This window comes from Athalia rosae, chromosome 3, assembly GCF_917208135.1.
Source record: "Athalia rosae chromosome 3, iyAthRosa1.1, whole genome shotgun sequence".
In the NCBI taxonomy this organism is placed as follows: Eukaryota; Metazoa; Arthropoda; class Insecta; order Hymenoptera; family Athaliidae; genus Athalia; species Athalia rosae.
This window is the reverse complement of record NC_064028.1, coordinates 15,617,048-15,635,093: the sequence shown is the minus strand read 5'-3', so window position 1 is coordinate 15,635,093 and position 18,046 is coordinate 15,617,048. Positions and strand designations below refer to the sequence as shown.

General features: G+C 42.5%; 1 protein-coding gene, 1 long non-coding RNA gene and 2 other non-coding genes across 6 annotated transcripts; 3 read left to right on the top strand and 1 right to left on the bottom strand.

Annotated features, from left to right (window-relative positions):
* Positions 1 to 2,591: 2,591 nt before the first annotated feature.
* LOC105683564 lies at positions 2,592 to 18,015 on the top strand. 3 transcript variants are annotated; one of them, XM_020850981.2, is made up of 10 exons: positions 2,592 to 2,733; positions 2,832 to 2,938; positions 8,364 to 8,456; positions 14,230 to 14,393; positions 14,522 to 14,704; positions 15,207 to 15,362; positions 15,469 to 15,621; positions 16,371 to 16,632; positions 16,715 to 17,113; positions 17,187 to 18,015. In XM_020850981.2, exons 1-10 carry the CDS (start codon positions 2,718 to 2,720, stop codon positions 17,589 to 17,591), a joined length of 1,938 nt encoding a protein of 645 aa, XP_020706640.1. In that variant the 5' UTR covers positions 2,592 to 2,717; the 3' UTR covers positions 17,592 to 18,015. The 3 variants fall into 3 exon arrangements, with proteins under 3 accessions (XP_020706640.1, XP_048508615.1, XP_048508616.1); XM_048652658.1 differs by lacking the exons at positions 2,592 to 2,733; positions 2,832 to 2,938 and adding an exon at positions 7,288 to 7,658; XM_048652659.1 differs by lacking the exons at positions 2,592 to 2,733; positions 2,832 to 2,938 and adding an exon at positions 7,785 to 8,125.
* LOC125500295 lies at positions 11,593 to 14,696 on the bottom strand. Its single transcript, XR_007277602.1, has 3 exons — positions 14,569 to 14,696; positions 14,223 to 14,364; positions 11,593 to 11,824 (listed from the first exon to the last, which is right to left on the bottom strand). It is a non-coding gene; the product is annotated as an uncharacterized LOC125500295 (long non-coding RNA).
* Positions 14,865 to 14,936, top strand: Trnae-uuc. The gene has a single exon. It is a non-coding gene; the product is annotated as a tRNA-Glu (tRNA).
* On the top strand, positions 15,017 to 15,088 carry Trnae-uuc. The gene has a single exon. It is a non-coding gene; the product is annotated as a tRNA-Glu (tRNA).
* Positions 18,016 to 18,046: the final 31 nt, after the last annotated feature.

Genomic DNA, 18,046 nt, shown 5'->3' with positions numbered 1-18,046 from the left:
AAAAAGAAATTTGTGCGGTTCTCTAACCCACGTGGATGAAAAAAAAAATCTCTCCGTTTCTCCAAATCCAGATCACGGTGTATAGAAATTGTATGAAATTTGTCTTTTCATCCTTATCGTTGGTTCCCGGTAGACGTTTTAGAAATATATTTTTTTCCCAGATTCGACAAATTTCTCCTTATCTTAACGCACCGCGTTCAATTTTCAACGTAGTCTCTTCGTTCCGTGTTATGCAGAATGCGGATAACGGTGTGCGTGTCCGCGCGACGACTTACTATACTTATTGTATATACGCATATTATATATGTTTAATACTTGTACTTTGGAGAACACAGAAACCTTGTATATTGTGACAGGGGCTTATTGTTGGCATGCGTCTATGTCATAGAATACATACCTATGCAGATATACCTTATGGCATCTCCCATGACGCAGCTTTTCACGTCGCCGCACGCTATCCGTGTGTTTCTTAAGCTTTGAATATATTTCAACGAGAAATATATCCATATCGTACGTTTTAATCGTTGCGTTAGTTCAACGATATCTGTACTTCGATCGACGCCTGTCATCCTCTTTTCCGTTTCACCATTTTTCTACCTACATTTTACAACGTGTACGTGAAATAATACGGTGTCGGAAAAGTTGAAGAGAGGAGGAAATTTCCGAGGACGAAAATCCGCTCCAAACTCCGCTCTACTTTGATCTTAATAAACCCGAACGTGCGAGGTGTGTGCGTATGTGTGTGTGTTAAGGCTGTGTACAATATTTTGTAAACGCGCACAATGTTTGCGTACAACGTCGGCATTTTCGGAGCTTTTTCGGCGCCCCTCAACTCCGTATAAACGGAAAAAAAAAGGGGGAAAGAAAAGTAAGATGGAGGAAGGAAAAAAAATTGCTAAAATGATTCTGTGTTTGAAATATTCACTCTCTCCGGAAAGTGCGAACGTAACTCATCTCAAGCGTATTCTTCTCCGTTTCTCTTTTCTTTTTTGCTTTTTCTTTTTCCCGTCTGCAGTGCAGAAGACGTGCAGAAAATGTGTACAAACGAGAACAATTTCGACGAAAAAAGTGGGATCTGCTCGCGGTACAGATATGCAAAACTTACGTGGAATTGAGAAGAAAGAAATTGAGAGTGGATGAATAAAGAGAAGGAGAGAAAAAATTAATAAAATTAACATCATCGAACCGCTATATTACTTTCACGCGTGCATAATTTATGCAAATTATTTGCAATCGAGTGTAGTATATCGTAGTATATCGTAATCATCCGCTTATAGATATACAATAACTACATACGAGTTGGGTTTGTCTGCCGCGCAACTCTCGATGGTTACTTATTAGCAATGGTACTGTACATCCTGTGTATGTTAAAGTATAAAATTGCGGAACGAATCGAAGTAAAGATATTTAACGCGTGGGCCGCACGACCGCGATACACACCGCAGCGCCGATTATTCGTATTGTACACCGATGCGTATGGCGCCTCGATATTTCTCTTTCGTGAATCTAAAAATAATACACGCGGATGAACGGAAATCGAATCTCACCTCGCGAGAAGATGTCGAAAAAATATAAAATTTTGACTATACGAATACGTGCGCAAGATTCACCGATTCTCGATTGACTCGCCGTTTTTTTTTTTCGTTCGCCAAAATTGTGAATTTCAAAGAAAAAAAAAAATCGAAGAGATTATCACGCGATTCGCGAACGATGTTTTACAACCATCTACGTAATTCAAGATCGAGATCCGTTAAAAATTTAGCCCGCGCACGACCTGCAGCCTTTCTTCATTCGCTCATTTCATTCAACGCCCGCGCTCCTTTTAACGAGAGCACATAATTAATAAACGTTATGATATCGGTATAATTATGCAGTTAACGGTACAACGATTTTATATGGAAGGCAATCAGCTCTGCCCCGGTTTTGACCTTTTGGAACACCTATGGTGTCGTTGAGATGGAGAGCAACTAGATAAGATTTATACTACGTATAAGCATTTTGTGTGTCTGTGTGCGTGTGTCTATATGGTAGGGATATAAAATGATATCGCAGTATAGCGTGGGTGCGTTTCCCAGGCATATCCTCTTGGCTCATATTATTGTCGGCAACAAATTGTTGCGCATGCAATTAGCCATTTTATATGTACATATATATATATATACCTAGCTCGTACTTCTCTACCGTACCTTCTATATATGTATACACATAAGGTGTGCATTTATATAATCGAGTCCTGTCTGAAGCTTGTTTTAAAACAGCTATAAGGGATATAATTATTAATCTCTATATATGCACCGAGTTTAACTCAATAATATAAGATACTGTAATTCTATAGAATTAAAGTACGTACACCGCGGAACACGTCACTTGCTAGATAATACCATACGTCATCCACTTTTCAACGTGATAGGAAGCGGAGTTTAAGTTATATGCAATAAATATGTGCAGTCAAATGTATAATCATGTACCCGTACGCCGCCTCTATCTCCGTAATACGAATCGATTTGATTTTATTTTGATGATTATTTTCTTTTCTCTTCTTCTTCTTTCAGGAAGGTCCTTTATCATTTCCGATGACATTCGCCGGCCCGATGACCCTCCTGGACTGCGATTCGCGGACCAGGACGCTCGTCAATTCGACGTGATGATATCGTCTTCAAATCGGTGTTGCGCGGCTGAATCGACGGCTAAAGAAAATCACCGTACTTTTAACCGGAATGGGAAGACGCTCAGGTCGGAATCAAATTTTACTATATACCTACCCACGAAGTCGAAAGGAGTACAGGGATAGAAGAAAAGTCGAGAAGTTCACGTGCCCGATTTTGTTCCAGGCGTTTGTTCCAGGGGATCAAAGAAAAGCGTTCTTTTATACACAACCGACTGCGGTGACGATAAAGAAGATTTGGACATAAAGTTACAACAGCGTTCGATATCTCTTGTGAGTATAAAATTGTAGAAAAACAATAAAAAAAGAAAACCAAAATTTCGCCACTTTATAAACGAACACAATCGAAAAGAATAGGAGAGAACTGTATCGTCCTTGGATTTTTTTTTTATAAGTTTTCATAAATTTCGAAACGATCAAAAACGTGTGTGTCAAATATATACTAAAAAATTTCAGAGATGGAGGAAAAAGAACGAAATAAATAAATGGATAAAAATCGAAAGGTTCTCACCAACCCAGATATTCTTATATCTTCCGCCTGTAGTGTACGGCGAAATTTCGATGGACAGTATAATCCGAAGACGGTCTAGCATGTTTTCTTTTTTTTCTCCTTTTTACTTTCCTTCCATCTCGTACAGTGCAGATATTACGGTTCGTACGTTTTGATATGGGTGGGTCGGTCGCGCATATTAGATGCACGTCAGTCGTCGCCGTGTATTGGAAATAAGAGAGGGTTGTATGTATGTAAATACATAGTACTAGGTATATGTCAAGTTCGATAAGAAGAACTCCGTATAAAATTCGACATAATGTAACAGGGCTCTTGTATACGCGGGGTTTCCGAACGCTCTACCAGCGATATCGCCCAGAAAATAAGTGCAATGATGGCGATGCACCTTATCCATCGAAGTCGGACGTCCCACATATTACGTAACATCGATGCGGTCAACTGCGATCCATGCACCATGTGGTTACATCGCGCACACTGTCCCGCGTGCAAGCAATATTTTACGATCAAATCAAAGTTCCTGCAAATCCATAGAAAAAAAGAAGCAGACCAGATTCCGTGTATAATTTCGAAGACGAGAGCTCCGATTTTCAAAATTCTATCGATCAAATCGAATGAAAAATCGTGTGGTCATTTTCAGATCTTTTCGCCTGTAGTCTTGAAAAACGGACGAAAGTCTCGGCGATGAGATCAACTCGCACGTGCTATTCACTCGTACTTTACATTCTTCGTTGTAAGTATACAGAGCTATGCACGCAGATGATCTTGAATAGCATTAAAATAGTGCGGGGTTCAATTTACCCGAGACCTAGACGGGTTCGTGAATAATACAGGTCTTATCTCTTCACTTCTCCTTTACCCTCGGAGCACTAAAGTCTTTAGGATCTACTGACCACTTACCTGAAAATATAGAACCAAGATTGTTTGAGACTACGTCGTTTCCACTTTTTCTTATTCTTATTCTTCTTCTTCTTCTTCTTCCCTCAATTTTTATTTCCGTCTTTCATTCCGATCATTATCTTCCATATATTATCCGGTTTTCTGCATTATTTTCGATCCACTCTCAGCTCATCGTTCAGCCTCCAGAGAGAGAATAGGGATTACACCGACTCTGCAGGCTGTAATCGAAACGACGAAACAAAAAAAAAAAAAGGACGATATAATTAAAGAATGTAAGAATGTCTGGTGCAGGTATTCTTGAATTCACGATTAGCGACAACGCCGTATTGTATAATACTCGCTGTGAGAATGTGCACCGGCTCGTAAAAGAATTTGGAAAGAAGAGCGGACGGTCGAGAGCAATTCGCTCCCTAGCGCGTTGCGCGTTCCGCGGATAATTGCCGCGTGCGTTCGCTCTTATTGTTAGTTATCGTCCGCTCGATAAAAATACCAACGATCTTTTCGAATATCGAAACGGAATCGGCGACGACGTCCTTCCGAAACGAGCGCGTTCGCGGTCGACCGCAGCGAGACGTTTTTAATCGGATTCGTACAGGATGATCGCCTCAATTTTTCCAACGCTATGAGACGACGAAAAAATGAAGGCTTCACAAAGGAGAGGAAAAATAGGATTTGCGATCGAGATAAAAAATTAGTCGCACGTCTGCAGGAGCGACCTGCTCCAACGACTGACTACTACTTACGCACACCTCGATTCGAGTCTTTTCAAGTAAATTTATCACCGGTCCGCAGCCGCGACGCGATCGTTTTGTGTATTTGCGTAATTCGATTCCAAAGGAGAGTTTTTGAAAGGGCGATAGCCGTACGTATCGCCGTTTGCAGCGATTTTATCCTCCGGTATTGAGCTGCTCCTGTCGGTGGCGAGGAATTTAAGTCGACGATAAGTTTGACGGGAGTCTCGAAAGCTTCGTTTGCGTTGAACTTTTAAACGGCGGGATCTCTCACTAGATATAATATTTATATACGTACATAAATATGTATGATACAAAAGCTTCTGCGCAGCTTTTACTTATACCGTTATAATTATTCAACTGAAGAGTTGCGAGGCAATTATAAACGGATAATATGCATATCTACAGACCGCTGCTTAGGTGCCGGCGTGAATGACGAGGTCAAGAAACTGTTGGGAAGATATTTGCATTTGAAAATTTTTCGAAAATTTACTTCGATAAGAGTAAAAACACCCCACATCGCATCGGTTTCCTTCTCTCCTTTTTTTAACAGTTTCGAAATTATTCCGCGTTATCGCAAAAAAACGTGAAGAAAATAAGCGAAGAACATCAGCGATATATACTTTTTGCAAGAAGCGCGGTAACTGGACCGAGAGACGCTAACACCGTACACCGTACGCTCATATATGAATAACTCTTCGCATAGTTTGCGCGAAACCGTTCGTACCGTTAGGTAATTCGAAGATAATTACGGGGCAGTTTTCATTGTAGTAAAACTAAGGTATACACACCGACTCGGTATTATCGCAAATTGAACCGTAAATCAGAAGCTATTTCACCAGAAATATCCTCGTTAGAATTTTCATCGTGTACGTGAGCCCGCGACGTCGTTTCTCTTCGTCGTTATACGGCGATTGATGTTCGGGGGACATTCGACGAATTTTCCGTCGTTGTAAACGGCGGCGCGGCGTTTGTGAAACACCGCCGGGAGTTGATAAAAATCCCCTAGGCTGTACTACGGGAGAGACGACGAGAGAGAGAGAGAGAGAGAGAGAGAGAGAGAGAGAGATAGACGATAACATTTTCTAAAAATATTTCCCTCATATAAAATACAGACGCGATACGTACGTACGTACGTACGTACGTCTGGTGCAGAGGTCTGAAGAATTATTCTACCCACGCTACGCAATCGCAACACGACGGTACACCTTTCGACCCTGCGGCGATGCAGTCGAGAAATGTTTTGCGCCCGTTCCCCGTTCCCCGTGTTTCCCGTATCCCCTGCCCCCGTTTATCCCCGAAGAGGGGTGTGACCCACGCCATATTTTGTTTACCTTTCCGAGCTACGCTCTTCCGGTTCTCGCGGAATCCGGTGATATCTAGCTGGGTATTACCCCTTTGCGAATAAATGCGTCTTCATTTCGCGTGTAACGTATATATCACGTATCGGTCTACATTCTTCTCCTACACCGGGCCGGGCGGTGGGTATTCTTTGTTCATCGTCGTGTGGTGCCGCAGCGATTTCACGTACACGCGTTACGTATACGATAAGTACGTGGTGCGTATATGTATACATAGTTATAATACCAGCTGCTTCGTGTATTAAATAAAATACATCCTCTCTTCCTGCGGTAACTGCGGGAGGAGCAGAGCGGCGCGGACCGTAGCCGGGTATCACGTTGCGAATTTATACCGATCGGTGTGCGAGGGTATCTTAAATTCTCCGCACTTTGTTGTAGTAGATTTTTTTTTTGTTTTCTCTTCCGAGCGTCTTGTTTAATTTTTTTTCACACTATTCTCGTATACAGGTACGCGATCCCGCTCTTCTCATTCTCTCTCTACATACAGGATGCCATTTTTTAAACGTATCAGGTGGTACGCGTTTCACTTGCGGAGATTTTTTTAGCTATCGATGGCGTGTTAATTATACACACGTTACACCTCGTCCGATACGGCGGAGACAAACCGGCGAAGGGCGGAAGTATTCTTGTTCGTCGTCTTCCTCCGCTTCGCGCGGTCTCCGTTACGAGGGATCTTTCGGTGTTTTTTTTTTTTTTTTTTTTTCCTTCAGTTATTTATTTTCTTACTCGCGGCGGCGGCAGGACCGGTAATTACTTCTTCGAGAGAGCTGCAAAGCAGCGACCCGCCGCCTCCTCCCGAAGCCCACGTCGTCAGCTGGTCGCGTTCCACGTACGCGCCCGAAGAAGATCGGCGAATTGATACGGGTTTGCAAAAACCGTAGAGAATGCCGCACGTACCCCACACCCGTATTTCTCGTTCCGTTGCTCACCTGCATCCGTCCGTCTCGTAACGTCAAGTGTAACCACCTCGTGTACCGCACCGAGATTCCCTCGAAACACGCGTCGTACGTAATACACGAGCAGCGCGATAACGGGAACGCCGTTACATTCGAAAACGAAATGGAAGTTAAAAAAATATCGAGAGAGAAGAAAAGGAGGAAAAAAAAAAGACAAGGGAGCAATTACAAGAGGTGCAAAATAGTAACCTCGTGTACGAAGTAGCGCGACCGATTTGTAATCGTCGCGATTACGCGGAGCCGCGAGAGACGGAATATCGGCGGCACCGTTGGTGATTTCGGTAAATGAGATATAAACGAATAACCGGCGAGCTACACGACTTTTCCGTGGGCAATTATACGATCGGCACGCAAAGACAGATATTATGGATGGTTAATTTATTTACGCGGCAACGGGAGTAGAGTAAATATATGCATGTAACGTATAATGAGGACTTACTCCTAACAAGTGCAAAAGTCCGTGAAATAAATAAGCTGAAACTGAAGTACGTTGATGAGATCGCGTGCTTGCGGGGAATCGAAATTACTTTTGCGGAGGTTAGATATAGCGTGGAATAAAAATTGAATAAAATGAAACAAAACCGAATTCAGAAAACGTATAAAAAGATTTCGCTCTGGATTTTATTCGAAGAAACCAGCTGAAGTTATATGTATATACAGTTGCGGAAGTTGCTCGCAAACTTCGCACAAATTGTATACATATATACGTATACATATATACGCGATATGCATAAATTAAACCGCCACGCGAACTTCCAAAAACTTGACGAGGATGAAACTGCTGACAATAAGTAGGAAAAAAATCACTTCCGAAAGAAAAAAGACTACGAGAATAAAGCGAGTCGGAAGAGACCTTGAGGAGTACGAGGTGTCGTCGTCGTGACCGGTTAATCGAAATCGTGGCGCGTTGCGCCGCGGCTTAACCTTCCGCCGGTTATATTGGCGAATATAAATCCGTGTACGGGGCGGGAAATAAAACCACCCACGCAGTCCCGGATCCGTAGGTACGTCTCTCCCGTGTACCTGCATTTTCAAACCGATTTCGTGCCCGGAGTCAGAGATATAGGATTACGCAGGGAGCGTCGAGTTCTTATATCGTATAAATCTATATACACCCAAACTTTGTATTTTCTATTGCGATAAACGCGGAGCGTAATTATCAGCGTATCATCGGCGTTTCGATTGAATTTAATGGAAAAAAATCAATTTATCACACAGTTGTACGTTCGATTTTTTTTCCAGACTGCTTTGAACACCGGAATTTCGGGCAACACTCAGCAGCAACAGCAGTTCCTCGAGCCGAGAATGGCGCAGTTGGAGACTCTGGAGGCCAAGGTAAGAGCCGAAAAACTTCGAAAACATTTTAACGATACACCGGCGATCTCCGGGTTTTTGAAATTCAAAACAGGTGTACACGATTCGCGAACAACCTTCGGTCCCGATCCCCGACTCCCTTGCGGTAATACGGAAGTAGTTGAAAATTACTTGTACGTATACATATATCTCGTAACGTTTGAACGGGTTCGCATCCCCGGGGCGAGAGAAACCGATAACGGCAAAAATCTTGTTACATCCGCGGCGTCTCAAGACGTCCGACAAACATTCACGTTTCGCTTTATTGCGATCGAGAGAAAACAACCAGCTGCGATTCACCGAACGATGATTCATTGTCGGGTGGCAAAAAAAAAAAGTATTTCCAAGACACCCGCCGCTACGGGTTTTGAAAGCGAATTCGAAACGAACGGAATCGTCATCTCCTTCAAAAGTTTTTCTGCACCGGCGGTTGCGCCCTTGTTTATTTATTTATTATTTTATTTAATTTTCTTGTACCCGCGACGCAGAAGCCCGAGGCGATGCTCGGCGGTTATCGGGGGCCTCGACGTATTCGGCCTCTGGCTACACACGGGCTGTCCGACCAGTGATTTATATGCAGATGCGTGGACCAAAACGCCGATCTTTTGGGCCCGACTCGGGGCTCGCTCGAGACCCATTAAAACCGCCCCACGCCCGAAATCGGGTCCCTCCAATGGCGCAGCAATTGATTTTTCGTTAAATTTCGTGCTCTTATTTTGCTCGTTTGTCGTCAGTTCCTTTTCTTTTCTTTGTTTTTTGTTTTTCTTTCTTTTTTCTCTCCTTCATCTCGAACGGGACGTAATTAAAATCTTTCGTCGGTTCGGTAATCGTCGCGTCTCTCTTCGGTGCCTCGAAGGATGAAGAGATCGGCGATTCGACGGTTTTTCGTTAGCGCGGTATATCAATTTCAACGACAACGCGTCAGGAACACCCTATTTCTTACTTTTTTCGGTGAGCAGCAGCCCGTACCCGCTTACACTTCTCTCGATCGTTGATCCAACGAAGCGGTCGTTCGAACGCTCCGAGTTTGCTTTAGAAAATTGAAGAGGTCCTGGGGAATCGGGTAAGAAGTTGACTCCGAGTTGGGTTATTGTACGCCCTTGGTGCACTCCTCGGAACGTAGACAGATCTGCCCCGGGAGATTGTAAGTCCGCGGTAGAAGTCACTGACCTTTCCTGTCTGGACGGTGGTGCCAACCTGGCCCTTTTCAGTCTCAACATCCGCCAGTTCTGCCCTCCGAGCTTTCCAGGACCCGCCGAATGAAAAATCATTTTTCATTCGGTAGGGAAAGCCGGAAAACGCGTTCACCGGACGTGGAGATACCAAATTTTTTCGTCTTCGTTTTTTTTTTTTTCAAACATTCCCTAGCCACGCGGACGTAAGATGCAGACGATCGAAGAATTTCAGACATTTTGGAAGCCTCGGCCTCCAGCCTCGGGGCTCTGAGTGAAGAATGCGCTAATCGTTGGGCAGATGCCGCGGTCTTCGATCTTGCAACAAAAATTTGAAAGAAATAGTTATTTTTCGGGTGGCATGGGAATTTCATTCGTCCCCGTAGACGTTGGAGAAAACTGAGTATTTCGTTCCGATAAAACTATGAAGTTTTATCTCAAACTCACGAAGATATCCTTACCACCTGCGATCCCTCGGGATGAATATAATATGTATATCAGGCTTTATCTCAGATTTTACATTTATACATATTTTTGTAATTATACTTCAACGAATCGAAATTGTCGAGGGGGTTGAATTTCTCATACCTCTGAGTTATTCAAATTATTCAAACGACCGCGATCTTTGGGCCGGGTTAATTGGCCGACGTACGACGGATGAAGGGATGATTGGATATCGAGTATGAAAAAATTTTTGGTAGCTAACTTGAAGAGGTATTCTTTTTTCATGATTCTAAAAATATACCTATCGCTCCGACTTCGCTCTGACAATTTTAATGAATTACACATCGTCTGAGTTTCTATTAAAAATAATTAACCTGATTCAAGATTAAATTAAAAGAATTGACCGGTACTTTATATTATTATACCGTAGCTGTATAACCGCGCGTAATTGTAGCGGTTTTATTAATCTGTTCGCCGGTGTTGAATAAGAAAAAAAAAAAAAACGAACCCAACGAAATAAAAAATACCAGTAATTAATGGGCACGTAAAAATCTTCGTGGTATTTTTTTTATTTAATTGTTAGAAGTTTTTTTTCTCTTCTTACTGCGTTGAACAATTTTTGCCGGATCTATTGTATCAACTAAACGTTGTTTTCGCGGTAAAATAAATAAACTATAACGCAAATGAGAGTGACTCTTAACAAAGTACAAATTTAACGGAGATGAGAGTAAACGAAAAAAAAAAAATCAAGAAACTAATTTGTTTGAATATAATTAGGTATAGTTTATATATTTCGTGAGAATTGTGTTATAAGAACGAAAAAAGAATTCTAACGTCTACACGTCTGATTCGGATTCCGGACTGATTGTCGGTTTAATTGTTTCGTTTTTAGTTTAGTCAAACAATGGCGGTAGTGCAGTTTCAATTTCTCAGCAGATAGAAACGTGCGCTTAAAGATTTATTCAGACATTAAATTACATCGAATGTATACCGGTGTGTACAATTCGTGTGTATTGAGATTCTACGCACGTGCGTTTATCGCGTGGCAACGTAACTCTGGGTATAGGTACCGTAGGTACGTACATACGAGACTGTATGTGTATACATAAAACCAGAAACTCACGGAGTGTAACGAAATAAAATCACACCGATTCCAATCTCTGTTCCTCCAGACTACTCCGGAATTATTTATATACCCGCGTATAATACAATAATTATCTCGAATCGTATTTTTTTTTCCCCTCCTTTTTTTATCTTATTTCGTTTCGTCCCTCCAGTTTCTTCTCTCACGATACGGTTCGTTTTTTTTTTTTTCTTTACTTTTTTCCATTTAGGTGCGGAAATTAGGATCAAACAATTTTAAACCGAATTATATCGTCCCGAGGCCGCTCAGCTGTTGCGACGGTTTGTCAAAAGTGTGTTGATAATAATAAAAAATGAAGACAAGCAACGCATTTACTCACGCGAGATTCCATTTTTTTTTTTTTTTTTATTTCTCTACCTCTTTTCTGGCTTGAGAAATTTAATTTTTTCCAGCACCGCCAATACGGCGATACTTTCGTAATTTTCTTCCGCGTCGCGTAGTCGCGCCGCGTCGTCGACTGCATAAGATGCGCATCTTTTGCCAGGGATCAGGACGACTGCCTTGACCCCATCCGACGGAGAAGCGGGCCGTAAATCTCCGTTGATTATCCATCTCTGAGACAGAATATCCCGCAACCCTGCCAAAGGAATCTACGGGATGTAAAAACTTGAGGATATTATCTAACGAGAATATTTTAAGCACAAAAGTAAAATGTTCGCACCGCTGTCGCTACTGCCGCTGATGAGATTGCGTCGAGTTGCACTCGCAGGATGTTTATGAGAAAATGAAAAAAAAAACGGAACGAAAAAAAAATTATTTGAGGAAATCAAAGTTTGATTAAAGTTTCCAAATAATATTAAAGGACTTTGCCAGAGATCACTAATTCCCTAACCCTTCGTTGTTACGTCGTAATCCTCTATACCTATAGGTACGTATCATAATAACACCCGCGCACTGTCTGAGAACTTCAGGGATTGAAGAATACCGAAGTAGGGAGTGCTAGTTTCCCATGACTCTCTAAACCCCCGAGCGCGCACTAAAAGCTGCGTTTTTACTTGACAGCGGCAAATAATGAGCTGGCATCGGCAGAAGCTACTAATTAATCCATCGGTCTTTGCGCACTCAATAGTCCCATCTATAGGTGGTACGAATGTTCTCGACGTTCGCGTATAATTTCCGTCTTGGAGAGTCAAAATTCAAAGCTACCACATCTGAAAGTTATAGGGTCTGTTCGGAGGTCTTAAGACCGTTCAAACCCTCTTCTTACACGGTACGAGCGGTTAGAAATTTGGGTCGGGTTCAGGTCAAAGAAGCCGCCCAGTTCAAGCCTGCAGGACTACAATACCTTCTATATCGCGTCACTCGCATCTGTATAGACGTATACGGTGTCGAATAAGGGTCATATTTGATATTACGGCGAACACGTTGCGTCGTAATCGACGTAAATCAAATTCTACTTACATAATAGAATATCAAATTTATTACCAAAGATCCTCACGCTGCACCTCCGTAATGTTTACGATGCGTGTGTGTGTGATGCCCCTTCCGATCAGCGAATCAGGTTCTCTTCTGGATAATTTATTATTAATTTGTTTTGTACAAGGCGCGTATATACAATATGTACCAAAGGGATATTCCACACATCGCAACGTATTTCCAATTTTCGTATTTTTTTTTTATTTTTTTTTTTCGATTCGGATAAATACGACTGGACGGACCGGATGTCCTCAAAAAATGACTGGTCGTTGCACGGGACGTGGTTGAATTATTACGCAACAGGACTCTGAACGCATCCCACGGGGCATAGCGCGTATAACCCATAACTCAAGTCCGAACGAATTTGTCCATAAACTCTGTACATGTATATAAACATCCACGGAGAGCTGGGCTTATATTTTCATCATAAATCTTCACCGGGATGTTCCGACTGATCTCCTAGTTTAAGCCATTTTATTCCGAATTTCTTTCGTCGGCGTTTGATTTTTTTTTTCCTCTTTTTTTTTATTTTTCGTTATCATTCTCACGTGTACTTTTCCTTACCGCTTTATTCTTACACGTACGTACGTCTGTCCCCTAAAAGGTATGAGACTCCAGGCTACGGTTTTCTCAAGGGTCAAATTCAGACGCCATCTTTCACTCGTGCAGAGCAGAGAATGCGAGAGTCTACTGATATCGCGTTTTAACATCGTAAGATGTAGTGGAATATTACTGACAAAAATGATCTTTCGCTGGCGAATTTCGAGCGAAAACTAGTATAACGGGAAATATTTTAACCCCCGTTCATGTCCTGCCCGTGTAAGAGGTTCTTTGAACTTTTAAACTCGATAAGAAATAACGAGGTGAAGAAAAAAAAAAGATGAGTAAAAAATGGAAAAGAGAAAAGAACCTTAGCGTGAATTGCGGAGATCAAAGCGATGAAAATTTTTAACCGTTTAAAAATGAGACGAGCGAAGTTTATATTCATCGACGGAATGGTCATTGTGTTAAAAGATATATTCGAACATATTGATAATTTACACGGTACCTACTCGTTAATTCATTTAGGCTCTCCGGAGTTTCTTAATCTGCATAAACATCCCCTCGGGACCGGCAATTAGATCAGATTCCTCCCGCGCCGTAGTAAACTCTCTGGATACGTATTATCATACGTCTTGACATAAATTTTCATCACAATTATGTAGATTATTTATCATGGATATTTGTTAGATATTACTAGGCGGGTACCATACGCTTTAATATGCCTTGAGTACTCTCTGGGTACGTATCAGTTATATAATGATACGAACGAAATATTGCCGCAGGCTTGAAACTCACAAACTCGACGCAGTCCTTCGCTTTGTACTTCAGCGGGCGAGAGTGTATATTACGAAGTTAATGTATTTAATTAGCGTACACCGACGGAATTTTCCTGCTCAGGATTAAATAAATTCGTGTAAAATCCGAATTTATTCTACTTTGCGAGAATTCTCGTTCTTACCGGGCGTATTTGAAACTATGTGGAAACCGGGTTAACGAATGACACGATATATTTTTTTTTTTTTTGCTCACATTCCAGATGGCCAGTATCGAGGTGTCCCTGTCGACGACACCTCGGCGTAAAAAAGGCGGCAGTATAACAGGAGTGACGTCTTCTCCGGCTGGACATCGGGCTCGAGATGTTGGAAAGGAATTGGACGCCCTACGAATCGCCCTTCGTGACAAAGAAAATATAATACAAAAGTAACGGATATTTTACAATTAGCCTGAATGCACTCGCGTGACCGATACGGTGAAATGAATCATTGATACGTTTCGTATCGTTCTTGCAGCGTATAAATAAAGATAAATATTTATCAACTTTGTTGCAGTCTCAAGGGACAACTGTGCAATACCCTCAGCAATCGTTTATCCTTACGTAATGGTCCATCCTTGACCGAATCGGACCGCAAAGCAGCCGAAGATCGTCTTCAGCGGCTACGTCGTGATGCCGATAACAAGCGGCTGGCTATAAAAAATCTTAAGCTGGCTCTGGAACGACTGGATATTACAGAGTAAGAATTCAAATTTGTCGTTTGATATAAAATTCGAAAAAATAGAAAAAAAAAATCATTCCAGTTGGTAATTCAGCTGAGTAAACTACTCATCTACTGGATCTATAAATAGTTTTGCGTTAAAATGTTCAAAAACTGTCACTTCGACCACAACATCACATCCCATATGGTCTAGTGGCTAGGATACCTGGCTTTCACCCAGGAGGCTCGGGTTCGATTCCCGGTATGGGAAATATTTCTGCTAAATTTTTTTATCCGAGTTTGGGACGTGTGGTATATGTGTTGACGTAATCTCTGGATCACAGCATCACATCCCATATGGTCTAGTGGCTAGGATACCTGGCTTTCACCCAGGAGGCTCGGGTTCGATTCCCGGTATGGGAAATATTTTGGCAAATCTTATAACCCAGCGTTAGATTTGTGACGAATCTGAATGACGTGATCAAGCGGCAGAAAGTGGGGAGATATTTTTTTAATTTTACAATCTTACCTAATCTCTTAGCAATATAGACGTCCGGATACAACAGGCCGAGCTTGAATACAGATTAGGGAGGGAAGAACTGGAGCTTTTGACTCTTAGAGAAGAGAGTCGAGCCCTTCAGGCGGCCCTTGAACTCGCCGACACGCAAGAGAAGCAAAAGAACCACACGATATTCAGGTGAGACCCACGGCACAATGCAACTCTTTCCGGGAATTAAGGTCGACCCGTTTACCTGCGGATGTTTGAAACCTTTTATCTTTATTTTTCTTGTTTTATATTTCAGTTGTATTTCCGGGTCTACGCAGGTGACGGTCCACGCTCTGGAGGTCAGCGCCGATCCGAAGAGCCCGAGATTTGGTGCCGGGCCGAAGGACGACGCACCCGGACTTTACGTCGATTGGGCTGTTGAAGAATCGGGACTTTGCAAGGGCGATAGGTTGGCAGTTTCTTTGAATTCTTCTGTTCTGAGCAGGCTTTGTTTGAATTTTCGAATAGTCTAAATACAATGAAAATTCCCATTTTCTCTTGTTTCCTTGACTGTAACGCTCGAACCCTTCGTTTGTTACTCCCGGGTCCTTTCTTACCTAAGGAAATTACTCAGGTAATCCGTGTGGGCATAAGTCACGGATTTTATCAACGCTAAGAAGTAAGAACAATGAACAATCTTTGCTCCCGAGTTCCCAGGGTCCAGGGAGTCGGTGTACCGTAGCGTTACTGGAAGCCACCGGAAGTCCGCCATGTGCTCCCACTAATTGCCCTATCATGCCAACCGTTCGCACGACCTCGTCCCCAACTTTACGTACAACAGTACCTTGTACTTATGTTATTACTCTGAAGAAAAACTTTAAATTACCCCGCAGTTGTTGAAAATATTTCTGCTCCAGAAAAAAAATCTTGACCGGCCATTGTTTTACCCGAAAAACTCCACACTTCGGCTACGAATATTGTATCACAAATATTGGCTGAAAATTCACAAACATATAGGTATACCTAAGCTCACCTTGAATTTAGGGCAGAACAGATGCATGAATTTTCTCATACGAGTATTTCCTCAGACATTACCCCGGAGTTAACGATCCCCGTTTCCTGTCCATGTGCGGTGAACAGTCACAGCGATATTCCGTGGTTTTTTCACCTTGCTTATTTCTTCTTCTCATTTATTTTTACTCTTTTTTTATCGTCCAGAATTCTAGAGGTGAATGGCAAACTGGTCGTGGGTGCCGGAAGAAGTGATCTAGCCAGGTTGCTGGCTGTGGCACCGGATGCGGCGCAGATCGTAGTCCTTCGAAAAGGAGAATCCCTCGCTGCCCTTCGCACCCTTAGATCTGACAATCTTCGACTCACCCACAGAATCGGATACCTCGAGGAACAGGTCAGAGACCTTCTTACACCTTCGCGACCTCCGGTACCCGCTGAACCCCCACCGAGTCGACAGGAGCACGTCCAGGTCGGGGTGAAAGACCATTTCAGTTTAATTATATTCGCGAAGCGAATATCGTTTTTATACGATTGTTTCTTTTTCCGCGTAGGTTTTTCAAAAAGGACCGCAAGTCACTGCGCTGGTGGCCAATCTACCCGGTTTGGGAGTTAAAAGTCCTTCGGAACTCCGACAAAGCTTGCCGACGGTGAGGACGAAACATGGTGATCATCCTCGGCGAACGAGCGAGTCTCGTAATTCCAAAGAAATGGATTTTGCGTCGGATGGAAATCACGGACATCATAAAAACAAAACTAGGCAGAGACCTCAGGGGTATCAGCTTGCGAGGTCAACAGCCAGCTTGGATTGTAAACAATCGTCGAATTCTCAAGTTCAGCGGAGATTGCCGCGCGCCGAATCTGCTATGGAACAAATACACAAGAGTCGCAGGAACGCGCCGTCTTTACAGTCTTTAGAGTTCGATTCAGAGCCCACGTACTATCGTCTTCAGGTAAGCGTTCGTGAAAATATCCGTCCGTAAATATTTCGCTTTACTTATTCAAGTTTTTTACTGTTCGTTTCAGGATTCCCAGTCGAGAACATCTGAGCAGTCGGACGCTTCTATGATGTATTCATCTCACGAGGCAAGAACGCGCCCTACACCCCCGAAAAAACCTCTCCGACTTTCGCTCCATAGAGCAGCCAGTCTCCAATCGGTAGAAAGCGCACCTCCAACTCCGCAGCATGAACCCAGTCGGAAACCAGTCAAGAGAAATTATCGTGGTGATCCTCCGCATTCCTTGGAAAGAGAATCACATTCTGAACGTAATGATCAGATACCTGTTCAACCCAGCCAAATGACCAATCAGCCACCGCAGCCACCACCTAGAACTCCGTCGCGGGCGGAATCATGTCAAAGTGCTCTGCGGTGGCCTTCCCCACGACCTAGACCCCAGCTGGCATCTGTTCCAATGGAGAAGTGGTGTTAATTAAAGTCGAAAAATCAGTGGAACAATAGATCACCTGCGAAGGCCTCAAATCTTGGGCTAAAAAGATGGGAATACGTAATTTTAGGTTTACATTAATAGTGGCAATGCAAAGGAACGTTCGCTAAATGTCCATAATCTGTACAAAATGCATTGATGCATAAAATGTAATTGTTTAATTCAGAAGTCGTAACTAATAGTTTTTCAGGAACGATTTTGTCAATAATGCCGGATTGATTCTACCGTACTATAGTTAAGAGTTTAATTTTGTAGCACGTGACAGAGAAAATTTTAGATTATATTTTATTCTAGATGTGAGTAACGAGTAGAAATTGGATGCTAGATATTATCTAGTGTATGTACTTATATTTTTTCTTTGTGACTTCATACTATTAGCGTAATAAAAAAACATGATATTATAGAATTATCGGAAACGTAAAGGTGATAATTAATGATGG